At 45.5% G+C, this 24,303-nt stretch overlaps 1 protein-coding gene across 2 annotated transcripts in view; it reads left to right on the forward strand.

The window, feature by feature from the left end:
• APPL2 (adaptor protein, phosphotyrosine interacting with PH domain and leucine zipper 2) overlaps window positions 1–15,488 on the forward strand; it is a 512,959-nt gene extending 497,471 nt beyond the window's left edge. For both annotated transcript variants that reach the window (XM_069228970.1, XM_069228971.1), the window contains exon 21: window positions 14,697–15,488. In XM_069228970.1, the coding sequence (XP_069085071.1) occupies window positions 14,697–14,831 (135 nt within the window). In that variant the 3' untranslated portion in view covers window positions 14,832–15,488. The remainder of the gene's footprint in view (window positions 1–14,696) is intronic.
• The last annotated feature ends 8,815 nt before the right edge of the window (window positions 15,489–24,303 follow it).

Consider the following 24,303-nt stretch of genomic DNA (forward strand, 5'->3'; position numbering starts at 1 on the left):
CAGGAGAGACCATAAATAGCCCTGAGAGGGGGGATTGGCTCCCTTATCAGGTAAGGACCTATCAGGTGGGGTCTCTGACGTCACCTGCTGGCACTGGCTACTCAGAGCCCTCCAGAGTGCCCCCACACCTTGCAAAGCAAGGTGGCTGAAGTCTGTGACACACTGGAGGAGCTCTGGGCACCACCCCTGGGGTGGTGATGGACAGCGGAGTGGTCACTCCCCTTTCCTTTGTCCAGTTTCACGCCAGAGGAGGGGACAAGGGGTCCTTAAACCAGCGCAGACTGGTTTATGTAAGGAGGGCACCACCTGTGCCCTTCAAAGCATTTCCAGAGGCTAGGGGAGGCTACCCCTCCCCAGCCTGTAACATCTATTTTCAAAGGGAGAGGGTGTAACACCCTGCTCTCAGAGGAAATGCTTTGTTCTGCTTTCCTGGAACTGAGCTGCTCAGACCCCAGGAGGGCAGAACCCTGTCTGTGAGGTGGCAGCAGCGGTAGCTGTAGTGCAAGCCCCAGAGAGCTGGTTTGGCAGTACTGGGGGTCCATGCTGGAGCCCCCAGTATGCATTGAGTTGGCTCCCCAATACCAGATTTGGAATGGGGGGACAATTCCATGATCTTAGACATGTTACATGGCCTTATTCGGAGTTACCATTGTGAAGCTACATACAGGTATTAACCTATATGTAATGCACGTGTGTAATGGCGTCCCCGCACTCACAAAGTCACAGGAAATGGCCCTGAACTATGTGGGGGCACCTTTGCTACTGCAAGGGTGCCCTCACACTTAGTAACTTTGCACCTAACCTTCAGCAAGTGAAGGTTAGACATGTAGGTGACTTATAAGTTACTTAAGTGCAGTGAAAACTGCTGTGAAATAGTGTGTGCACTATTTCAGGTAGGCTGCAATGGCAGGCCTGTGCAAGGGTTTGTCTGCGCTCCCTAAGGGTGGCAAAAGAAATGCTGCAGCCCATATGGATCTCCTGGAACCCCAATGCCCTGGGTACCTAGGTACCACATGCTAGGGACTTATTAGGGTGGTCCAGTGTGCCAATTGAAATTGGTAAATGAAGTCACTAGCCTACAGTGACAAATTTAAAATCAGAGAGAGCATAAGCACTGAGGTTCTGATTAGCAGAGCCTCAGTGACACAGTCAAGCACTATACAGACACACACATTAGGCCATAAATTATGAGCACTGGGGTCCTGACCATCAGGATCCCAGTGAGACAGGCAGAAACATTCTGACATACGGGTAAAAAGGGCGGTAACATGCCAAGGATGATGGTACTTTCCTACAGTAGTATTTCATTATCAAGACATGTAAAATACCCAGTATATGTCCTACCTTTTAAATACACTGCACCCTGCGCATGGGGCTGCCTTGGGCCTACCTTAGGGGTACCTTACATGTAGTAAAAGGGAAGGTTTGTTCCTGGCAACTGTGTGCACTTGCAGGTTGAAATGGCAGGTTAAAACTGCACACAGACACTACAGTAGCAGTTCTGAAACATGTTTACAGGGCTACTCATGTGGGTGGCACAATCAGTGCAGCAGGCACAATAGTAACATCTGATTTACAGATCCTGGGCACACATGTTGCACTATACTAGGGACTTACTGGTAAAACAAATATGCCAATCATGGATAAACCAATCATCAGGTCAATTTAGACAGAGAGCACTTGCACTTTAGCACTGGGCTGGTCAGCAGTGGTAAAGTGCTCAGGGTCCGAAAGCCAGCAAAAACTAAATGTAGCCTATGGTCGAAAACATATATTTATTTTAGTTAATTAATTTATGTTCATATCATATCCTTTCAGAATATGTAATATTAATTTCAATATGTATTGTTAATTTTAAAGCAAATCAGCATCGATTCAAGGCAAGCCATATTTAAACAGTGAGCATTTTAATTTACACATGGCTTGTGTTCATTTCGATATGTGCTTTATTAATTTCAAAGCATGCTATATTTATCTCATATAGTTTCATATCCATTTTAATGTGTCATATCAATTTTAATGAATGTCATATTAATTTTGATATGGGTCATATCAACTTCACCAGATGTCATATTCATTTGAAAATGGTTCATAGAAATCTTAACATGTGTCATATTGGTTTAAATGAATGTTATATTCGTGTCAGTGGATATCATATTCATCTTAACACCTGACATTATAATTTTAACATAGGTCATATCCATTTCAACATAGGTCAAATTCGTTTTAATATATGCAATATTCATGTCGATGTGTATCATATTGATTTCAAAGCATAACATTCATTTTGACAAGTTTCATTTTAATGTCAGCATTGGTCATATTCAGTTTAAGGCATGTTGAATTAATTTCAAAAGGGCTCATATTCATTTCATGTCATATTCATCTTAGCATGTGTAATATTCCTTTCAATAGATGTCTCATTCATATTAACGCATGATATTGATTTTAACATGACTCATACCAATTGCAACACATATCATAACCATGTCAATGTGTGTCATATTACTTTCAATGCAAACCATATTCATTTTTTTATAAATGTAATGTTCATTGCACATTATATTCCTTTCAGAATAAGGCATTTTCATTTCAGTACATTATATTCATTGCAAGCTGTCATATTCATTCCAATGTGTGTCATATTCCTCTTGGCATTAGTCAGTCATTTCAAGAAATGTTGCATTCTTTTTGACAAATATTGTATGTGTTTTAGTGATTGCTTTAATATTTACAGCTAGGGCCATATAATTTTCAGTATGATTGATATATATTTCAGTATATCTCTTATTCAATTCTGAGTGTGAGTTATTCATAATAATCACTAAGTAGCATATTCACTTTGCCTGGTTTCGTATTTGCTTTGGTTCCAGTCAGATTCACTCTGCCAGGTATCATATTTATTTTGACACATAGTACAGTCATTCTGGTGTATGTCATATTCATTTTGCAACACGCTAAGCATTCCAGGAGGTGTCCTACATAGGGAGCTGTAATTTTGACATGAACAGCTTCCCATACACCCGGATCTCAGAATATTTGAATAATTTATTGGGCTTTTACAAAGAACGTGTATATAGATGATCTATATAGCAGACAATGAAAATAAATCTCAGTGCAGTCAGAATCACACAACTAGATAGAACAAGAACGGAAAGGAAGACAAACCAAGCATAACAATCCTCTTAGTAATATTTGTGTGCAAAACAAAAAATAAATTATTGATACTAAATATATCCGAGATATTTGAGGCAATGTTCAAGTTAAACTGAGGTATCTTGTCATAAGAAACAAGAGACAAATGGTAAAACAAGTAAGTAAATACACGCATAACCAACAAGTGTAAGCCTGTGAGAACAGAGCAAAGAGATTCAAACACACACATAGATAATTCAGCTCAGTAATAAGTACTAGAAGGCAGGACACAAAGTTAGATCATGAATGATACTCTGTCCTTGGCACTGGCATTAAGTATTTTGAGGGTGAATACGATTATCAGGACATGGGTCTTGTCACAATTTATGTAAGAACAAAAAGCCCCAGATATCATTAGAGACAGCTGATTATTAAGCTTGTAAATCATCTGTTCATAAGATACCATAGCTGATGTATTTTATCCAGGCAGCATTTACAGATGGAGGTTTCATCTTCCATCAACAGAATTTATATACCTTTGCTCCTGCGAAGGCAGGCTCAATCCACTGTTTCACATGACTTGTGTCTTGGGTGCCATCTAAGATTGGTAACACTAGGGATGCAGTGAAGTATACATTTGTTATGCCTTTCATAGTGTGCAACAGAGATTGCCAGAGGTAGCATCGAAAGGGAAATGACCAAACAATATGGCCCGTGTCTCCATCTGAGTAGCTGCACCTTCAGCAGCAGGTGGTAGGGGAATCAAATGCCAGTTCTGCAAAATCTAAAAATGGCAGAATTATAGACGGGCATCTCAGAGACCCTTGATGTGCTTTCAGCTGGTCCAACCGTTCTTCCTCAGTGTAGTCCTTCTGAAGACATGTCTGCCACTTATCCTTAAGGATATGGGTTTTGAGTACAGTTGCCTAGATAATGTTTTGGGAGGCCTGAATTCACACGTAGAAGAGACCCTTGCATGCCAAACCACATTTCCCTAGTTTACCAGTGTTTGGTGATTATGGCCACCCCCCTAATATTAGTGATATTCTCTGTGGAAACCACCTGCCTGACCCACCGCTGAGAATTAAATAACTTAAAACTTTCAGGCCCCGTCAAATGAGTCTCCTGCAAAATATAAATGTTTGCTGGATAGTCCTTCAAATATTGCAAAATTCTATTTCTCCTGCCGTGTAATCTTAGCCCATTTACGTTCCATGTCATAATATGAAGGAGACTACTGTCCCTACCCGGTTTGTCTTCAGCATCGCCTATCTCTACCTATTCTTAATCTCAACTCTACTATGTCCTGGTGAAACTGGGGTGAAAGAGGTTTTCCTTTTATATATATTTTTTCCAAATGCTCCCTACCTTGTGCTCACCCGCCACCCCACTGTGCCTACCTGTCCTCCCACCCCCCGGGGAACCCATCCCTGATTCATATGGGCAAGTTGGTAAAGCCCTAAATATGGAGCGCCATCAAGAGGAAACCGACCAGAGGGACGTTGAGAGGGGGAATACTACCCCATCTTTTCTTTTCAAGATGTTCCACTTCTGATTGACTCTAGTAAATCATCCGCTGTTTTTATGTCTCCTAAATTGTGCATCTTGGTATTGTGCATCACTTGCAAAGTAGCTGGGAATTTGAGTTGTGCTGACGCACCCAACTTCTTAAAATCCTCAATACGATTACCCAATTCCCACTGCCTATTAAGAGTTTCACTAGCAAGATCTGACCTAACTTCGAAGGAAAAACCATCTCCTCTTAGTGTTTTCTGTTTTAAGGCTTGCAACAAGATTTTCTCTTTCAAAGCATAGGTCAGAAAATTGATCAAAATCTTCAGAGGTTTCTTCCTGGCAGGATCTCTCCTAAACGGGTCCCTGTGTACCCTCTGTATACCCGCCGCAATCTCCCTTTCAGATTTTTCCAACTGTAGGGATTTCTTGATAAGTGAGGCACAATACATCTTAATATTGTCCCCCTCCTGCCCCTCCGGTACATTTAGCATTCTCAGGTTATTTCTCCTTGCAGCATTCTCAATTCGCTCCAGCTTATCGCGTAAGTCCTGCTCAGAGTCCTTCGACATCCACAAATCCTGTTTAATCAGTACTACTTCTCGTAGAGTTTCCATAGAGTCTTCCAGCAGCTGCGTTCTTTTTGCCAACAAGTCAAATTTACTCTCCAATGTCTCACACATTTCCTTTATGCCGGCCTGGTTTGCCTCGGGCACTGAGAAACCTCTTTTGATCTCCCCAGTCAGTTTCACAATCATCTCTTCCGTGGGAGAGAGACAAACAGCCCCCCCTTTCCTCCGTCCTTGACATCTGCAGAAAACCCAACCCAGCATTATCATTTCCCGTTAGCACTTGGGAAGGCTCACCAGTCTGATCCTCTTGTAGATTAAGATCCACCACAGCGGCCGAGCACTGATCTTTTTCCCCTCCGCTGTTTTCACCTGCCGTTTCCACACGCCCTTTAGTCGGGACCACCTCCATCCTCTTACTCACAGAGGGCTGCGCCCCTTTCTCTAGGCCCATAAGCCTTGTACTGTCGTCTGAAGCCACTAATGGGAGGATTTTAAAGTAGGGCCGCAACGAGGGGGTTAATTTAGGCCTTGCACTGCCAGGGGGGGGTCTGTCTTCCCCCTTTTGACATAAAGCTTTCCCTGATGGAAGTTCTCTAATGGAGTCTCCTTTAGACAATCACTGCTCACACCCCCACACCCACCAGTCTTACCACCAAGGCTCACCTCTTGTAAAGGACCAGTTCTTTTCAGGCTGCCGGGCTTCACCTGTCCAAGCCTCCTCCTACCTCCACCTCTCCCCCTCACCAAGCCATCTGCCTCCTCCAGAACTACCTGGCTTTCCTTGTTTTCGCTGGGTAGAGGCACTGCGTGTGCCTCTTCGTCGATTACCGGCTGAGTCAGCAACTTGCTTGTGCTGACTCTGCCGCTCCTCCTGCTGCCGCCGCTGTTCCTCCCGCGCAGAGGGAAACGCGCCACAGCCAGGCGCGTCCTTCGCAGCTCCAGAGCTGCAAATTTCCAGAGCACTGCACCAGCGCCACTGCTTGGATTTGGCTGTGTACCGGTAAGCCGGCACATGTGCCCTCCTCTCCTTACCCCCGATCCGGTTCCCCTCAAACGGACGCTGCGCGGCCCGCGTCAGTGCCAGCCGCCATGTTAAAGTTTCATTTAATTTGGAATGACACTCTATATTCAGAGAAAGGTTTCAAGAAAGCCTCTGGTGGTATGATTGATGGTACTCCCTACCTCCAAGGACCTGCTTGGCTAACACAATGCCTTTCCACTTACTAGCTGTTCTGCTAGTATTCTACAGGGGGCACTAAGGGGCAAAAAGACATTCAGAAGTCTTGCAGTCCTAATGGTTTATGTACAGACGACCTGAAGTATCGGGTTATCAGGATCTCCCAGGGGGTCTATATCATTCTGAAGATCTCTCTCAAAGATCACCCAGTCTGGTAATTCCAGGTCAGTAATATAGTGGTACATTATCTGGGATTGTTGTTGAGCCTTATTATAGGGCTTAAGATGGGGAAGGCATGGTCCACCTGAGGTAGTGGGAAGTGTACAGTGTGAACCCAGAAAAGTGGGAGAATTTAGAGATAATCCGCATTAATGCAGGAAAGAAGTCTCATGGTCGGATATTATTAGAAAAATATTAGCAGCATATATCATTAATAAAATATAAGGTTCCCAGCTACAGTGTAATTCCCCTGATCTCTGAAGAGCGTCTGATCGCTATGTCTAGTGGTTTCAATGGCAAAATAACAAGCAGTGTGGATAGGTGACACGCCTACCTCATGCCTCTTCAGATTATTAAAATCAGTAATAATTCACTAGTGCTTTGGGGTCCTGGTAGAGCCATTTGCCCTTGTTTATGAAGATACTTCCTCGACCATCTCTTTCTGATGAATGTAACAGATAACACCATGCCACCTCTGCATCTCGGTCGAGGGCCATCCTTTCATCGTCATGTCTAATTTCTCACAGGAGGTGTGAAGGATTTGTATATGATTCATGAGTGATCTTTACGGGACAAAAACTATGTGATAATGCTGTGCGAGCGACGGGATAGCATTTCTCAGCCTCAGCCAGTACTTTGGATAGTATTTTATCACAGCTAAGCAGTAACATTGGCTTGTAACAGATGCAAAGCAATGGGCCTCTGCCTGGTTTGGAGATTAAACATAGGAAGGCTCCATTGATTATGGAGTTCATCACAGAGGCCACTAGTTTTTGCCACCCTCCGAAGACCTTCTCTAGTAGTAGGACAGGCATTGCAGCTGTAATCTTCAAAACTTCTAGTAGAAAGCCACTTTCCCTGTAGACATTGATTTAATGGCTTCTGCAATCTTCTTATCAGTGATGCCTTGGTCCAGTTCTTCCCATCGCTCAGCAATTAAGCATGGTAGGCATAAACAAGCTATATAGTCTTTTCTGCTTGAGTTCATATTATATGAGTCTGAGGAGTAAAAGTCAGAGACGAAATAGACTGTACTTTTATAAGAATTCAGACACTGGAATGAAAAAGATCCACCAGAGGGTTCCGGAGGTATAGATTTTACAAGCAATGATAATTTCACTCAAACAAGCCTTGGCAAAGTCAAAAAAATTGGCACTTTGACACTTACCTAAATTTTCTTGAGAAAGTTTATATGCAGTTGGTTAGAAGTACTTGGGGCAACCCAAATTTGGGGTGATCTAGTGAGAGGGACTAGCAAGGTCGTTAAAAACAGTTACCTTCACAGATAAAGCAGTCATCCAGCAGTTCCAGGCGATTTATCCATGTTGTAATGGATACTCATGGGAGTGGTCATGATGCAACAAATGAAGAATGGTGAAGGTGCTTTAAGGATCCTGCAGATGCAATGGAGGGATCTAGTGAGAGGGACCAGTAAGGTCCTCAAGAACTGTTACCCTCACAGAAGAGGCAGTCCTCCAGCAGTTCTAGCCACTTTATCTATGTTGCAGTGGATTCTCAATGAGTGGCCCTGATGCAAGGGTTGAAGGATGCTGAAGATACCAAGGAATCTGTGGATGCAATGCAGGGATCTTTTCAGAGGTACCCGCAAGGTCCTCAAGAACAGTTACCTTCAAGGAAGAAGCAGTCCTCCAGCAGTTCTGGGCACTTTAACTGCGCTGCAGTGGATTCCTATGAAGCGGTCCTCGTGTAAGGGATGAAGGATGCTGAAGATGTAATAAGATGCTGTGGATGCATTGCAGTTGACAGGAGTCTTCCTGCAGGGACTCCTTGGTCCACGAAGAAGGTGAGGGGGTCCTTGTTGTAGGGTCAATGTCCCACAAAGTACTTTCTAGTCTGGCTGAATACCAGTCACTGAACTGGACTACCAGTCGCCCATTTTTGCAGTCACAGACAAATCCTTCCTGGATCAATAACTCGCCTTCTGAGGGTCCCAGCAACTCTTGGACAGCACTTCCATGTTCAATGAACTCGGGTGCAACGCTGCGCATCAAGTCTTGGTCCTCAGTGCTGCACAATGCCAGTGTTAGCGGCTTGAAGACTTGGGGCCACCAACTTGCCCCAGCATGTTTCGCCTACTGTTATGCCCATGTGCTGCGAACAGGAGGCCAGTCAGCTGGTTATTGGAGCTCTCTTGGCTTGACAGGTTCTTAGAGACAACTCACCTCTGAGAAGGACTCGGCAGGCACCATAGCCAATAGGTGCAGTCTGCATCGGTGCAGCCTCTCCTTGCTGGTCCCTCAGTGCAGCAGGGAAGTCCTCCTTTGGTCCTTCTTTGAAGTCAGTCGAGATCTGATGTTTGGGTGCCATGAATGCCATATTTATCTTCAGACAATGCCCTCAGGGTAGGATGAACTTGGTAGCCAGTGGGATTAGCAGGTTCCCTTTCTCCTGATGACCACTTCCTGGAAAGTGTGGCATCTGGCTATTCCAGGATGCACCCTTCTGCCCAATATGGCGAGACCCCTATCTCGACACTCAGAGCTCCCTAGCTCACCCCCAGAGTGTGGCTACCAAGGGACTAAATGCACCTGGAAAAACGGATTAACAACTGGCTTCTCCTCTCCTACCCCCAGTGCCAGCCAGTCTGCCTAAACAATAGAGCAGCCCCTCTCTCAAGTGTTTGCCCTTCAAAGGCGGTTTTTCCTTTGACGCTCACCTTCTGGGCTCACATCTATGTGACTTCCTGCAGGAGGGAGGTAACACCTCTCTCCCCTGCAGGCCCCTATTGTGTCCTTTGCTGGGAGTTGTTAGCATGTCTCCCCAGGAGGGCAAAAGCTGTCTGCAGAACAAGCCCGTGAACATCAGTACATCAGCACTGGAACCATTGGGCAACCAAAGTGAAACTTTTAAAGTTGCACTTTGCCCACCAGTGACATTAAATTTGATTTAACTATTGAAGTGGATTTTATGCAAAGATTCTTTAGATACCAAACTGCACCAACCTTAGTCGCCTCATTCTGAAGTTAGCCAGGCTGGGGTGTCTGCCTGTAACTCATTTCTTGCCAATGGGGCTACTAGCCTTTCAACAGTTAAATTACAATTTAGGGATCTTACTGCTGGAGCATGTAAAAGAGCATGTTCCACCTTTTCACACAGAGCACCCTGCCTTTGAGCTCGTTAGGCCTGCCATAGGGGTGACTTCAGTGCTTATTTTGTAGGATAATAAGTGCTGGTGTTCTAGGAGCTGCTCAGAAACCGGTGGCGGCACTGGCATTTGAACTACCAAGCTGTGTGGTCTTAAATCCACCGCAGGACATTTTAATCCACTGCCAGACACCCCCTGCCACCTTGTCTCATTGCAGCAGGGTCCTCCTTTCTCCCTGAGTGATGGTTATCCATCTCTTTCTTTCTCCTCCTTTCTCTAGTGAAATGTTAGATCAGGAAAAAATACGTGCTGGTCACCAGAAATGAGTGTCTGTGGCCCCCATCCGCATCCACTTGCTCAAATTAAGTACTGGACACAAACCCTTGGTGCCCCTTTGTCATGGCGGTTCCCCAACAGCAAACCCTTTGCAGTCAAGGGCAACACACTATGTGTTTGGGGTACAGGCCATCCAGGTTGACGGCTCCAACAGAGGACAGCCTAGATCACAGCACCAATGCTGCTGTTAGAGCAAAGGACAGTTGTGTCTGAAACGTAATACTTCACATCTGAAAATGGCAGAACATATTCCTTTCCTTGTGATGTAAAATGGTGTAAATTGGGTTTGCGCCATGTTTTGGCAGGTGCAACAACCTGTCTGGATCTCAGTATGTATTATAGAGTGTGCCATCCAGCGCCAAGAAGGGACACCTATCCTGGGAGCTATCCCTTTGGAGATACTAGCGATCCAGACACAGTTAAAGGGGTGACTGTAAGAATAAGACGGTCAGAAAGAGCACCTTTTTACCCTGTACTGTACACCTGTGGTTGAGGTTCACTCACTAGGCGCGTGTCATCAAAGCACAGATGGGCCAAGCTGCAGCACAGTGAGATCCCGGGAAGGTGCCTGTCACCCACAGAGGTGAAAATCTGTAAACACCACGCATCGACCCAGGGATGTGGAAGACTGCGCACCACACACCTAGGACAACTCACCTCCACATCCCTGGCCAAACAGGAAGCTCATAAATGCCCCATTAGCTCCTGTATACACTGTCTGGATCAGACTTGCAGAGCCAGGCAGGTGCCCAGGCCTAATCTTGGGAGGGCAGTAGTAGGGGGAGAGCCAGGCGTATGAAGGACAGAGCTCCTGTTTGGAGTTGAGTACTGGAGCGAGCGGACCCAGATAAGCTCTGAAATTAAATCCCTGCTGTTTCTTTCTTATGATGCTGCTTCTGGAATGTCACTTACTCACGCCCCAATCCCGGCCCTTCCCCACTTGAACCCTAGTGCCCATGGGTACCTCGACCACTCCACCCCCTCTCCCTTGCAGCGACCGGACCCTCCAATAAAGAAGCATCAATCAATGCAATGCAGGAATGCAGGCTCCCAATCGCAATATTTGATCGTAACTCGCAACCCCTGGTCCCTAAATACAGCAGCAGCCCCTACCCCACCGCAGAGAACAAGACGTGACTGCTTGTGATATTCTATATAATATTTTTACAATCTATGATTTTTAGGCAAGCCTCACTAATACTTCATAGATGAAAGTTGAAGTTGAGCTCTATTTGCTGCTCATATTTAATTTCCTGCTTAATAAGGTCCTCTAAATTGTTCATCACCACGGAATGTCCAGTTTTGTTTAGGATTACGTGAAAGGGGCACAAAAGCTGTCAACTGTTGCCGCTCAGTCTCCATCCAAGAAGGTGGAGACTGGACAGGCTCGGGTGGAGAATCCTCCCCTGCTTCTGCGACAGAAGATCTTCCCGAAGGGGCAGTCTGATCGGAGGATCGATGGCTATGCTCAGTAGCTCGGGATACCAGAATCTTTGTGCCAAGCATGGAGCCACAAAGATACTTGAACTGCTCGTTCTTGATCTTGACAAATTTGGGCAGAGTGGTATGGGCAGAAAGGCGTACAGTAGGCCTAAGTTTAACTCAAGACGAGAAGCATCACAGAGCGATTGCCACCTTGGAAACTCCAAAGTGCAAAACTGCCAACGTTGCACGTTCTCTGCGATGGCGAACAGATGTAACCAACAATTTCCCCACTGCTGAAAGAGACTTTGCACCATATCCGGATGGAGATGCCAATTTGTGATCGACTAAGTATTGTTGGCTGAATTCATCTGCTCTGGCATCAGAGAGCCTGCCAGTGTTGACCCACCAGGAAAATGCCCTGTTGTTCCAGCCACGACCAGAGGCACAGAGCCTCTTGACAAAGGGTCCACAACCCAATCCCACCCTGCTTGTTGCCGTACCACACAGCAGTAGTGTTGTCCATGAACACCTTTTGCTACCTTCCCCTTGATAGAGGGAAGAAATACTTTCAATGCGAGCTAGATCGCACAGAGCTCCCCTGATGCTGGACCCACTGGAACTTCAGGTCCCACTGCAGAGCACGCATGTGCCATCTAGTATTTGTCAGTAGTAGGTTGCAAGAGGCCATGAGGCCAGGCAGCCTCAGTCATTCTCACCGAAATCCAGGATAGAGGCTGAAGCATTGGTTTCATCTTCGGTTTAATTGTTGCTGGGACTTTCTTACTCTTAAATATATTAGTGAGCCAGTCAGCAAACAAATCTAGAGGAGCGCGACCTACTGCCAATCGTTCAATATTAGCTCAAGTGGGTTTATTTAATGCAATATCCTTCTGTCAGAAATGTTAAGCTGTATGGTACTTTTTGAGATTATGGAAACTAAAGCCCCTGAAAAAATTATGTTAAAGTCTTATATTTAAATGTACATCTTTAGCCAAATGCAGCAGAGCTAAAACGTTGATTAAGTACTAAAACATGAGCAGCAAAATATTTTTTATTGCATGTATCTAGGCTCATATTAAGGTAACCTCAAAAATATATAGTCTAAGCATGAGTCAGCAGCTGCCTCTGTGATTTGAGCTCGGTGCTAGAATGTAAAAAGATGCACAATAGGTTTCAATGTATGTATTGGACAGAATTTTTTTTAAACAAAGCAGTGAATACCGGGCACAAGGGCTTTTCCACATCATGGACCTCACATTTTGTACATCTCAGAAGAAATGGGAATGTTTTGGCCAAAAGAAGAGTGATGTAACTTGGTAAAAACCAGCAGTACTCTAAAGTATTAAAAAAGATGAGCTTTCTTTCGCTCCATTCAGTTGAGGTGTAATGATTTGCATCCATTTCTAATGTGATTGAGGCACCTGTCAAGAGGGCAGGTTTGCGTAAATCTGTTGTCATTGTGTGTTTGGCAAAATATAGGGAATGTGGCTGACAAAGCAAAATGTGAGGCAATGAGGGCCGAGACAATACCAAATTACAACAAATAGAAGAAAAGCTTGATTAATGGGGAGCACAACAGATAAGTTCCGTGTACAAAGGTCAAGCATGGTGGTGAAATCTCCATGGCCGTGATCTCCAGTAGAGCATCATATTGGCTCCAAATCACACTTAGTGCACAAATTGGTGCAATTTAGGAGCATAGCTCACAGTCTGGCTCCAACTTGGAAGTTTGATGTAGTTTTAGTCAACTTAGTAAATCCACTGCTCTTCCATCAAGCATGTGGATTGTGAAACGATTCCAATTTCAAGTGGCTTTCACAGTGGCCATTGCACACCACATAGAATAATCAAAATCTACACAGCTATTCTTCGACTAAACTTTGGGAAAAATGCTATTTCAGCGCCTGGAATTATTAAGTACTATAATGTGTTGACATACAGGTTGCTCCTAAGTTTAAAAAAAAAAAACGAAAAAAAAAAAGGTGCTCATTATACCAAGGGTACTGCTACATTTCCAGCAATCTGGTGCAAACTCGGCTTTTGAAATACAGAAAGTTGGGTAAGTCTATACTTGACTTTCACAAACAGTGTTGTTTGTCTTGTGGTAGACGTACAGATACACAAGTTGGCCAGAGCACCTTGAGACATCTCATGAGGTAAACTTCCTTTTGATATCTCCCAGCTTCTCAGAGCTGTTAATTGTTGCTGCTCGATGTAATGATGTTAATTTGTATACTATATTGTGATTTAAAAGAATATGTTACTTACCTGTAACATTAGTTATGCGGCATGATTAGCTTCAATCATCACAGCTAAGTTCCCGGCTTCACCAAATCAAAAGAGAAGGGGCAATGAGCAACTCTACTGGTGCAGCACACCCTACAATGGCCCTGCTGGCATATTCGAAACGAGAAATTGTGGGTTTCCCCTCTGCAGTTTGAAACGTCTTCACGGATTTTGTCAAGTTATTATCATTAGGTAGGAGAAGTTGCAAGAACGTGAATCCATCAATAAAACGCCAATTGTTTTATTGTCAGGTTTGGCAGCTTTCGAGTAGTTTGCATTAATGTTCATCACTGAGATTCCCCATTGGTGGTACATGTGTATGCCCAAGCTACTACCCACTGATTTAAAAAAAAAAAGAAAAAAAGCCCTACCTTCTAACATTTGTAGATTGGGCTTTTCACCAAAAATATCTCGTTGACGCAGGTGCCAACTTGGAGACTCTTTTTATTTTTCATACTGGAAAGGTCCCCTCAGTACAAAATCTATGCTAGACATCGCTATGGTGCAAAGGTGTGTGTGAGGTGCAGGGCAGCCTAAAGGGACGCAGTGCTGAGGAAGAGAGAGTAGTAGATGGTTGGCTGGCGTGCTGTCTCCTCATAGTGCAAAACTGGTTGCTGTGCCGCAAATTAGTAAATCTTCCCAGATATACGGGAATTTCCATTCCAGACTTATTGAGACAGTTTGATAACAATGGTATTGATAGCGTGTTGAGCCGATGGTCTATAAAATAAAAAAATTGCCGTTCATGACATATGACTGCATTGTTCATGTATTGACTCAGCTGATGGCAGCAGCCAATCCTTAAAAGAATGCATCAGTTGTATGTCACATATTCAACGATGAATTATGAAGACTAGAGGGTTCAGGCAGTCTTGTTCTGCTGTCATATTGTATATCTTATAATAATCACAACCCCTTTTTATTTCAGAACCCAGATGTTTTAGCTCAGTTGATGATGTCCATTCCACTTACAAATGATGGGAAATTTATGCTGCTAAATAATCACATGGAAGACAAAGACAGCGCCAATGAAGGAGCGGAAGCAGTGGAGTCCGAAGCATAGCATTTGTCACTCATGCCTTAATGATTGGATTTTGTGTGTTTACATGATTTTGGGAGTGCTGGTAGTACTTTATTTCAGATTTCTACGTGCATAGAAGGTTTGAAGTTAATGAAATAGCAGTTAAATAACTTTTTGTTTCTCTGTGCACATTTGTTAAAGAGTCTATCATAATTGTCTTTTAAACAAAGGGCCTGTGACCTGTACCAAACGATTCAGTTTCACAGAGTTAAAGTAAATATTTCCTAATTAAGAGACTATCCTATTTGGTATGGTTCTACAGGGATGAGTGCCTACCCACTATCATTTCTTCCAGTCTGAGATATGTCATATCCGTATGCTGATCATTACTTTGTTGTGTTCTGGGGACTTTGCTTCGGTTGTAGGCCGCATTATGTCCTTGCAGTCAAAGTGGAGCCTGTTCAGTTTTTTTGTGCCATGTGATTTATTACTAAATTTCTCATCTCTACACTTGGACATGCACTTTCCTGCCTCCATGAAACAGTTTTGTCATCACATTTCCCTAATGTCTCTTTTATGAGTTCCCCCAGTATTTGAAGCGTTCCCTGTTTTGGAGGAGTCCTCGCTTCATTTGATTTTCCACAGATTTATGTTCCTGTCGTCAGAAAATAAAACAATCCAATAAAGTGAATGAATCGAGTGGAAGCTTCCAGGTTGACTTTCTATGCCTGTTTCCTACATATTATATTCTGAATGTCTGTCCTAGGAAGCTAGGAATTTAACCGGTATCTACACAAATGTGGTTGTGCTTTGTATGTGCTGACTTTATGTTACTATCTTTAAAGTCGCTGCTGAAGCTTTGTCTCTATGCGTATTGGAGGCAGTTACTATTATTCAATGGTGATAGTTCAGTGTACTGTACGGCCGGTTCCTTCACTTATGTTTACAGCTTTGTGTCTTAAATGTGAAAGGTTTTCAGCCATGTGTGCCTCTGGAAAACCATACTGCGTGTGCTGGCAAAACCCAGACAAATGATGCTGGGGTAAGAGTAGAAGGGCACTCAGCATGGATTTCAAATTCCAACAAATGTTTCTTGCTGATTTAATGTTACAATACATCATCTTGAGCCACTTATTGAGTCTCAGTTATGTGCTGTTTACACACTTTACTAATTCTGACAACCATACATTGCCCTACTCTGTCTAGAAAGTCATACTTTTGCTTGAAGGTTTGTCAGAAGGACTTTTGTTCCCAAACATTTTTATAGATTTTTTTCTAACTATCACAAGCTCTTTCAAATTGTCTGGAGTAATGTGTTTTTCTGATTTTAATGGACCGCTGTTTAATTTGAGTGGGCCTTGATCTTTATGTTCCATTTCTGTTTGTACCATGTGCACGCTATCTGGATCATATATCTGGTATTTCAGAATGTATGCTGCAGGGTATTTTTCCTTGGAGCTCCAGGTTTAGAAGCATTTCTTACCTGTGAGATTAAACTGAAGTTCTCTGACCTGCCACTATTTTGTTGTGTTCCTTTACCTTTCTAGTACGTTTACCATTCCTCGACAATGCTGCCTAAGTAACTGGCAAACTTGGTAGAGCCGTCATTCCCATACACTTTTTACTTTCCTAAAGAGCATCTATCAAATTTAAATCAGCCTTTTTAAAAAAAAAAAAATTTTTTAACAAATGGAGGTCACTTAATCTAACTCAAAGGTTCAAACTATCCTTTATAGAACCAAACTCAAATACCCAGTTCAGCGTCGACATTAATACTAGAGCTGAGCAACAAGAACGTGTTTTACTTGTTAACTGTTTGTACTTTAAATATGAATGGGAACTCTAATAATTTTTGAATGACTTTCATTAGTGTGTAGAATTTACAAACTGTGACATGCAAAACAAAATGCACTGATTCTACTCGTAGATTTCACAAGCTATAAATGAACATGATACTTTTGGTAACATTACTTCTGGAGGATACTCTATCTATGCCCAGATTTCTTACCTTTAAAATATTTCCCTGGCACCAGACTGGATTCAGACATTTTTCCAGCAGTGCTTCCGTGCGCCACTAAATGGTGTTGTGGGGCTCCATGTTAATCTTGTTCGAACCCTGAAAATGATGAAGCAGAGCTGCATATAGGTGCCACCCCTGCAAGCTGACATCTGTTTCTTGCTTGACTCTTTCTGCACTCCCAGATGCTGAGCACAAAACAACTGGAGGTACAGTATGCAGATTTCTAATTTAGGATCTTTTTAGATTGTAAAAATAGAGCACTCCACAGTATGGGGGATGAGAGGGCAGTGAGGAATCTTCTGTTACAGCTACCATAAGAAAGAGTGTTACCAAAGTTAAGTAACTTGTTCTTCTGAAGGATAAATTCCTTACCTTTAGAATAGATACTTAGGTAGTACCTCCCTAAGGTGAAAGGTCTGTGGAGTTGGCTCAGACCAAGATGTCCGGCAGCACCGAATGGGTACAATAACCTTCCCATGTGATCTGACTGTCAAGGCAGTATATGCCAAATGAACGCGTGCACTGTTGCCCATTTTCCAGCTTGACTGATGTCAAGAACAGGCACTGGATTGCAAAAACAGTGTTAGCAGCTTTGGCCCTGGTGGAATGTGCCTTCCTTCCTTTGGAAGGCTGCTTCTTAGCAGATCCTAATGCAGAGGACTGTACACATTGAAAAGGTTCTTTTCTGCACTGTCCAACCTTTCTTTGCACCAGAGAACCCCACAAAAGCCAATCGCCCACCCTATGGCCTTGGGTGCGGTCAATGTAAATGCTTAGGACCCCTTTGGGAGCCAGCTGATGAAGTCCCTTCTCTTTCGAGGGGTTAAGCGGGTCAAGGAACATCAGGAGGTTGATGGATTGCCCAGCGCAAAAAAGCCTCACATATTTGGGCATAAAGGCAGGCTTGGTCTTCAACACCAGTTTGTCTGGAAAACAGTGGTGTAGAATGAAGGTTTTGAGGGTCAGAAGATGCAACAGGAAACTGTTCATTGCCTCTGCGGTGGTACGTAAGAGGAATGTCAAGACCAAATTAAGATTGCACAGTGGCATTACAAACAATACGGGAAATGCAAAAAGGCAAAAATGACTGACAAATATCCTTTAATGGTTCCCATAGCAAGATACTGCTGGGCAAAAGATAAAACAAACAATTAAACCTCTGACAGTTTGACTTGTCTATATTTCATACTCCACACCAGGCTACAGATTTGCCCCGCTCCCTGTGTAAATACATTTGTAGAAGGGCACCTGGATGCCAAGATGACATCCACAACCTCATGAGGTAGATCGAACTGCCACAGCTTAATTCCAATGCATGGAGGTGTAGATTACGCAGGCTTGGGTGCAGACCCCTGTCTTGCTTCTGTGACAGAAGAACCTCTTGAAGTGGTAATATCCTCCTGAAGTGGTAGCCTAATTGGAGGACAAATACTAATGCGCAGAGATGTGCTCTTGGGAACACCATCGCTCAGTTGTTTTGACACTGCTCGTTCTTAACGGTGGCAGAAAGAATTAGGCAGGGCTCTCCCCACTGTCCGAACATATTGTGGGCCACCTCGGGATACAACCTCCATTCGTTATCTGCCAAGCGTCACTGGACTCAATGGATGAGCTAGTCTGCCATGGCATTTAAAGTCCCCGCTAGGTGTTCTGCAATCAGGGATGTGCACTGAAGCTGCAGCCAACTCAGGAGGCACAGTGCCTCCTGACACAAGACTCATGATCCCACTCGACTCTGCTGTACCAAGTGTTGATGGTGTTGTCAATGAGAACCTGCACCTGCCTTCCCTTGATAGATGGCAGGAAGATCTTCAACACCAGACAAATGGCCCACAACTCCAGCAGATTTATGTGGAGTTGGGTTTCAGCCAGAGACCACCTCTCCCCGATGACCTGCCCAGCCCAGCAGCGACACATCTGTCACCATCGTCAACTATAAGAGCAGAATGAAGAGGGGTCTGCCTCTAGTCAGGTTGTGATCAGAGCAGCCACCACTGCAGATTTTTGCAAATGGAAACCTGGATGACATTCAACAGGTTTCCTTGGTGCTGGGCCAACTGAGGGGCATATTTATACTCTGTTTGCGCCGAATGTGCGTCAAAAATTTTGACGCACAATCGGCGCAAACCCTGCCCCATATTTATACTGTGACGTCGCAGGCGTCAAAATTCCACCATGTGCGTCATTTTTTGGAAGGGGGAACCAGCCTTGCGTTAATTATATGCAAGGTAGGCGTTCCCTTCCAAAAAATGACTTTAAGGCCTGTGCCCCATATTTATACTCGGATGTCATTTTGACGCACAGGAGGGGGTGGGCCTTAAAAAACGACGCACAGCCTGATGTGTGCCGTTTTTAACGCCTGGGTCAGGGCAGACGTTAAGGGACCTGTGGGCTCGGAAGGAGCCCAGAGGTGCCCTCCCCTGCCCCCAGGGACACCCCCTGCCACCCTTGCCCACCCCAGGAGGACACCCAAGGATGGAGGGACCCATCCCAGGGAAGTAAAGGTAAGTTCGGGTAAGTATTTTTTTCAGATTTTTTTTGTGGCATAGGGGGGCCTGATTTGGGCCCCCCTACATGCCACTATGCCCAATGACCATGCCCAGGGGACATAAGTCCCCTGGGCATGGCCACTGGGCAAGGGGGCATGAGTCCTGTCTTTGCTAAGACAGGAGTCATGTCAATGGAGGTTGGGCGTAAAAAAAAAAATGGCGCAAATCCGGTTTGAGGCCTGAATTTTGCCTCAGACCTGACTTGCCCCATTTTTTGACGCACAACCCCCATTTTCCCATACGCCGGCGCTGCCTGGTGTGTCTTTTTTTTGACGCACACCAGTCCGCAGCGCCGGCTAACGCCATTCCATAAATAAGGTGCCTGCATGGTGCGTTGGAATGGCGTTAGCCGGCGGTAAATTTTTTGACGCACAACTGCGTTGGCGCAGTTGTGCGTCAAAAAGTATAAATATGGGCCTGAGACTTCAAATTCCACCGCAGGGCCCACATATGCCACCTGGCGAAGGAGACAAGCCGGATGCATAGGGACAGCAGGCCAAGAAGCCTCATAGATGCTCTCGTGAGATCCAGGTCTGAGGCTGAGACATTGGGATCACAGCCAGAATGTCCTGGACTTGTGCGAGAGGAAAGGCCCTGCACTGCATTGTGTCCAAAATATCTTCAATTACAGGAAGCCTCTGTGAAAGAGTCAAATGTGACTGTGGCTCATTACTCGAGGAACCCAAAGCAGTCGAAAGGTTCACCATTGTCTGGAGATGGTCTACGACTAACGGCAGTGATTCCTACTTCAACAGCCTGTTGTTGAGGTAGAGGAAAACTGATATCCACAACCACATTAGATGGACGGCAACCACAATCATCACTTTTGTGGACACCTGAGGGGCGATGGTAAGGCAAACAGAAAATGCTCCTTGCCTACTTTTATCCGCAGGTGTCTGTGAGACTCAAGGATGGACATAATAAAGTATACAACATTCAGGTCCGAGGAAACTATCCAGTCTCCCTGATGCAGGGCAGAGAGAATCTGGGCCAGTGCGAGCATTTTGAACCTGTCCTTTCCCAAAAGAGCATTCAGGGGGCAAAGATCCAAAATAGTATGAAGGCCTCCGTCCTTCGGCATGACAAAATAGGGAGAATAATACCTGTCCCTACCTCCCATGCTGGCCCCCTCTCAGTGGCCCCTTTAAGCCAGGAGAAACGCACCTCTTGCAGCAAGATGGATAAATGCTCCTCTGAAAGCTGCTCTGATGTAGGAGGAAGTTGATGTGGGTCGGAAAGGAATGGAAGGTCATAGTTCAGCTTGGACAATACAGAGGACCAATGTGTTGGATGTAGTGGCCTGCCACCCTGGAAGGAAATGTGAGAGCCCTGCCTCTCACAGTCTGGCTGTGTACTGATTATGGCAAACTAAAGCAGCTTTGACACGGATGCTGCAGGGGTAGAGGACTGGGTCAAGCGGTGTCCCTGGTGACCTGCAAGTTGTCTGCTTGTACCCCATCCCTGGCCACGAAAGGGCTGGTGTGACTGATGCAGTGGTGGCAGGGCCTGGCAATGTCCATACACCAGCCCCCTGGAGAAACTTCAGAAAGATCAGTGCTGTTGAAGAAACTGTCAAGCAGCAGTCGAAAGGCCCTATGAACGCACTGTGGCTGTACTTTCTGTAAAGCATTCAAGGACAGAAATAAACCAACAAGGTGAGACCCATCAAATGGCATATCTACTAGAGACACCTTCATGTCCTCAAAAAGGTTTGTGTATTGTATCCATGTGTAGTGGCACAGCCCACACTAGTGCAGACTGCATGCCCTAAGCAGTCAGTGTTGTCCAGGCAAGCCCATATCACATATTTGGCTGCATCCTAGTCGTCAAAAAGGCCCAAACCTCCTCCGGGATCACCAGCAGGATCTTGCTAGCCATGTCCTAAAGAGTGTCTGTATACCACGGCCTAAGAGCCAGACTGCATTGACTGACTTTATCGCCAAGCTGGCAGAAGAGAACATCCACTTATCGAACACTTCACACAATAAGTCAGGTGCTGAGCAAGAATGTCCGGCACTGGTCTGTGGCACCTGCGTATCTGCCTGTTAACTGGCACTCAAGAGCAAGGCTTTGCCCAGTACCCATAAGGGTGGCAATCAGGGTTTTGTTAAATGGAAGCAAGGTCTTGGATAAGGCTGGGTCAGGGTGCAAAACCTCAGTGAGGACATTTGTTTTGACTTCATCTGAAGGCAGCTGTTGGTTTAGGACCCCACCTGCATGTCTAATCAACACAACAAATAATGCACTCTCTAGCATGGGGAGTCTAAGGGGTGAACCCAACCCTCTGTTAGCGGAGGAATCCAGCCCAGTGGCCTTCTGCAAGTCCACATAGATATCATAGTATGGGGGTATATCATCACCATCATCACTATCAGGTTTATCAGAATCCAAGCTGAAAAGGTGATGAAGCTTTTGAGGAAAGCCTCGTGAAAAAGGAATTGTTTTGTCTGAGTCAGACAGTACAGGAACCTGTTGCACTGAGTGGAGTCAAGGAGTGACCTTGGTCAGGGTCGAAGTGGAGCAAGGTCAGACACTGGATTCAGCAAAAGCTCAACCTTGGGCGACACTGTTATTGACGCAAGTAGGAAAATAACAGGCGCAGTTCTTAGAGCTGGAATAGAAGTTAACAACAAAGTCGGTACAGACCCTAAAGTGGGTTTTTGGGGGCACATACAGAGCTGAGAATGGATCAGCCAGCGATAACCTGACTGGAGTCCACTGTGGGTTCTCCGGATTCAAAGGGGCACCAGGGGGAGTTGGAAGAGTGCCAAAAATACAAACTATGGCCTCCTTTAAGGTCCTGACTTGCGGTGGCGTCGCTGATGGTCCAGGGAACTCGGGGTGCATCTGGACCATTTGAGGAATCAGCTCCGCGACTGGGAGTGAGACTGGTTGGCACATTCACAGCCTCCCAACTTCTCTTTGTCAGTCTTTGGACAGTCAGGGAAGGGCCTCATCAGTCTCTAGGAGGCGGAGTTTCCCTTATTATGGAACGGCCTGACCTCGGTGCTAAAACGGAGGATTACCTTTGTCAAATGTGTGACAATAAGGAATCCTCCTCCTCGACACTGATGAGGCCCTTCCCTGACAGACACAGGGAGACGCATAGAGGACAAGGTAGGAACTAGTCTTACTTAGTTGAAAGCCAGATATAACAGACATGTGACAGACAGTAGGGATTAGAAGAAGTTTTGCCCTGAGGAAGACCGGAGTATCAATGCTTTGAGAATCAGAATTCCTGTCAGGTACCGAAGCATGTTGGCAGATAGAGGTGCAGGGATCCATTGTAGATCCATCAGACAACTGGATCCCCCATCGGGTAGAAGTGGACCTTTTAAACAAATCCAACATTATCCTCCATAAAAGAAATCCCTTGGATAGATGTTGAGGTAGTTTTAACTTTAATATTTTTTTACCACACTGGTGCCCTACTGACCAATAGACACTTTATTCTGATCTCCCAGCCCCAGGAGGAGCAAGCTCTCCCCTAGGGCTACGGTTGAGACCGCTGGGTTAGTATTATCTCAACCCGGTGGGCTGGACTAGCCTATGATGAAGCATGCCACTACATCTATAAAGAGGATGCTTTCCAAAAGTAGGGGAGAGTATATGGTGAAAAGCAGGATTTAGACTGGTATGTAATAGTGGATGAAGGTTCTGCCATGAGATTAGCTTGGGCATCCACTGAAAAGCCAGACGTCCTCAACCAGGTGTGGCGCCTCAAGGCCACTGTCGAAGAAACCGCTCTGCCCAGTGAGTCGGTCATGTCCAGTTCACATCAGATCGTGAATTTTGCTGTCTCTTTTCCATCAGCAACTGCCTGGGAAAGTACAGTCCGGGCCTCCTCCGGGCCGTGTGGCAGCACTTGCGCAACCGTATAGCACAGCGTGTGGGAATAACAGCCCAAAAGGCATGCAGTGTTTAACAGACCGCAATGCCAGGCTGGCGGAAAAAACATCCTCTTCCCAAGTGTGTTCAGCCTTTAAGATTCCGGGGGTGCAGAACAGAACACGCCCTGGGTGGTAGAGGCCTGCATAACCAAGCTCTCAGGAGGGGTGTGTTGTGTTAGTGAACCTGAGTCACTCAGTGCTGGGAGATGCAGTGGGCAATTGTCCTGTTCACAGGAGCCCTTGTGCTGGGTTTGGACCAGGTACCCAGTAGGACATCCATAAAGGAAAGGGAAGCAGGGCTTCAGATGATGAAGCCCCAGGCTTAAGCACCTGTCAGGAGGTTAGTCCTTACTGCCACTGAAGGCAGCTCGAGGTCCAGGACCTCGGCTGCTCTCCACACCACCATAGACTATGGAGCTCCCCCCTCCATAGCCACAGTGGGGGAAGAGAGCATGCCAGTATCCGGTAAGGTAACCAGTCCACTGGTTTCACCCAGGTCTGTATGCCAGCCCATGGGGTCATCAAGCTGGTATTCTAAAGCTTCCAGCGACCCCTCCCATTTCTAACCGTAACCTAGCCCAAATGAATAGGGCTCAGGATCTGACATAGAGGGCAAGGCATTTGTCGGACCAAGATTTGGTGTCATATGGCGCTCATCCGGCTCCTTGTCGGAGTCAGCAATGAGGATGGGTGCGACGCTTGCTGCACAGGAGCACCAAGGTCGGGGCCAGTTGAGATTGAGGTGGAATGACTGGAGCTGGTCTGGATCCAACAAGGGATCCATGGGTGCCCCTTGGAGCTGAAGTCACCAGCGCGAAACCCGAAGGAGCCCCTTCCGACTCTGTGGGGCCCGAAGAGGTGCCAGCAGAGTCATACCGCCCAAAACTGAGTCGCATGGCCTCATAAAACTCCTTGAGTTGGGCAGGGGTCGCTCCAGCTCCCGGAAACTCGGGGAGGCACAGATTCGGCCCAGACGCAGGCTCCGCAGAGGGAGGTCTAGATCGAGGATGCTCCCTCGTCTCGTCGGCTGACGGACGAGGTGAAGTTGAAGAGCA

Source organism: Pleurodeles waltl, chromosome 4_1, assembly GCF_031143425.1.
Source record: "Pleurodeles waltl isolate 20211129_DDA chromosome 4_1, aPleWal1.hap1.20221129, whole genome shotgun sequence".
NCBI classification, from domain to species: Eukaryota; Metazoa; Chordata; class Amphibia; order Caudata; family Salamandridae; genus Pleurodeles; species Pleurodeles waltl.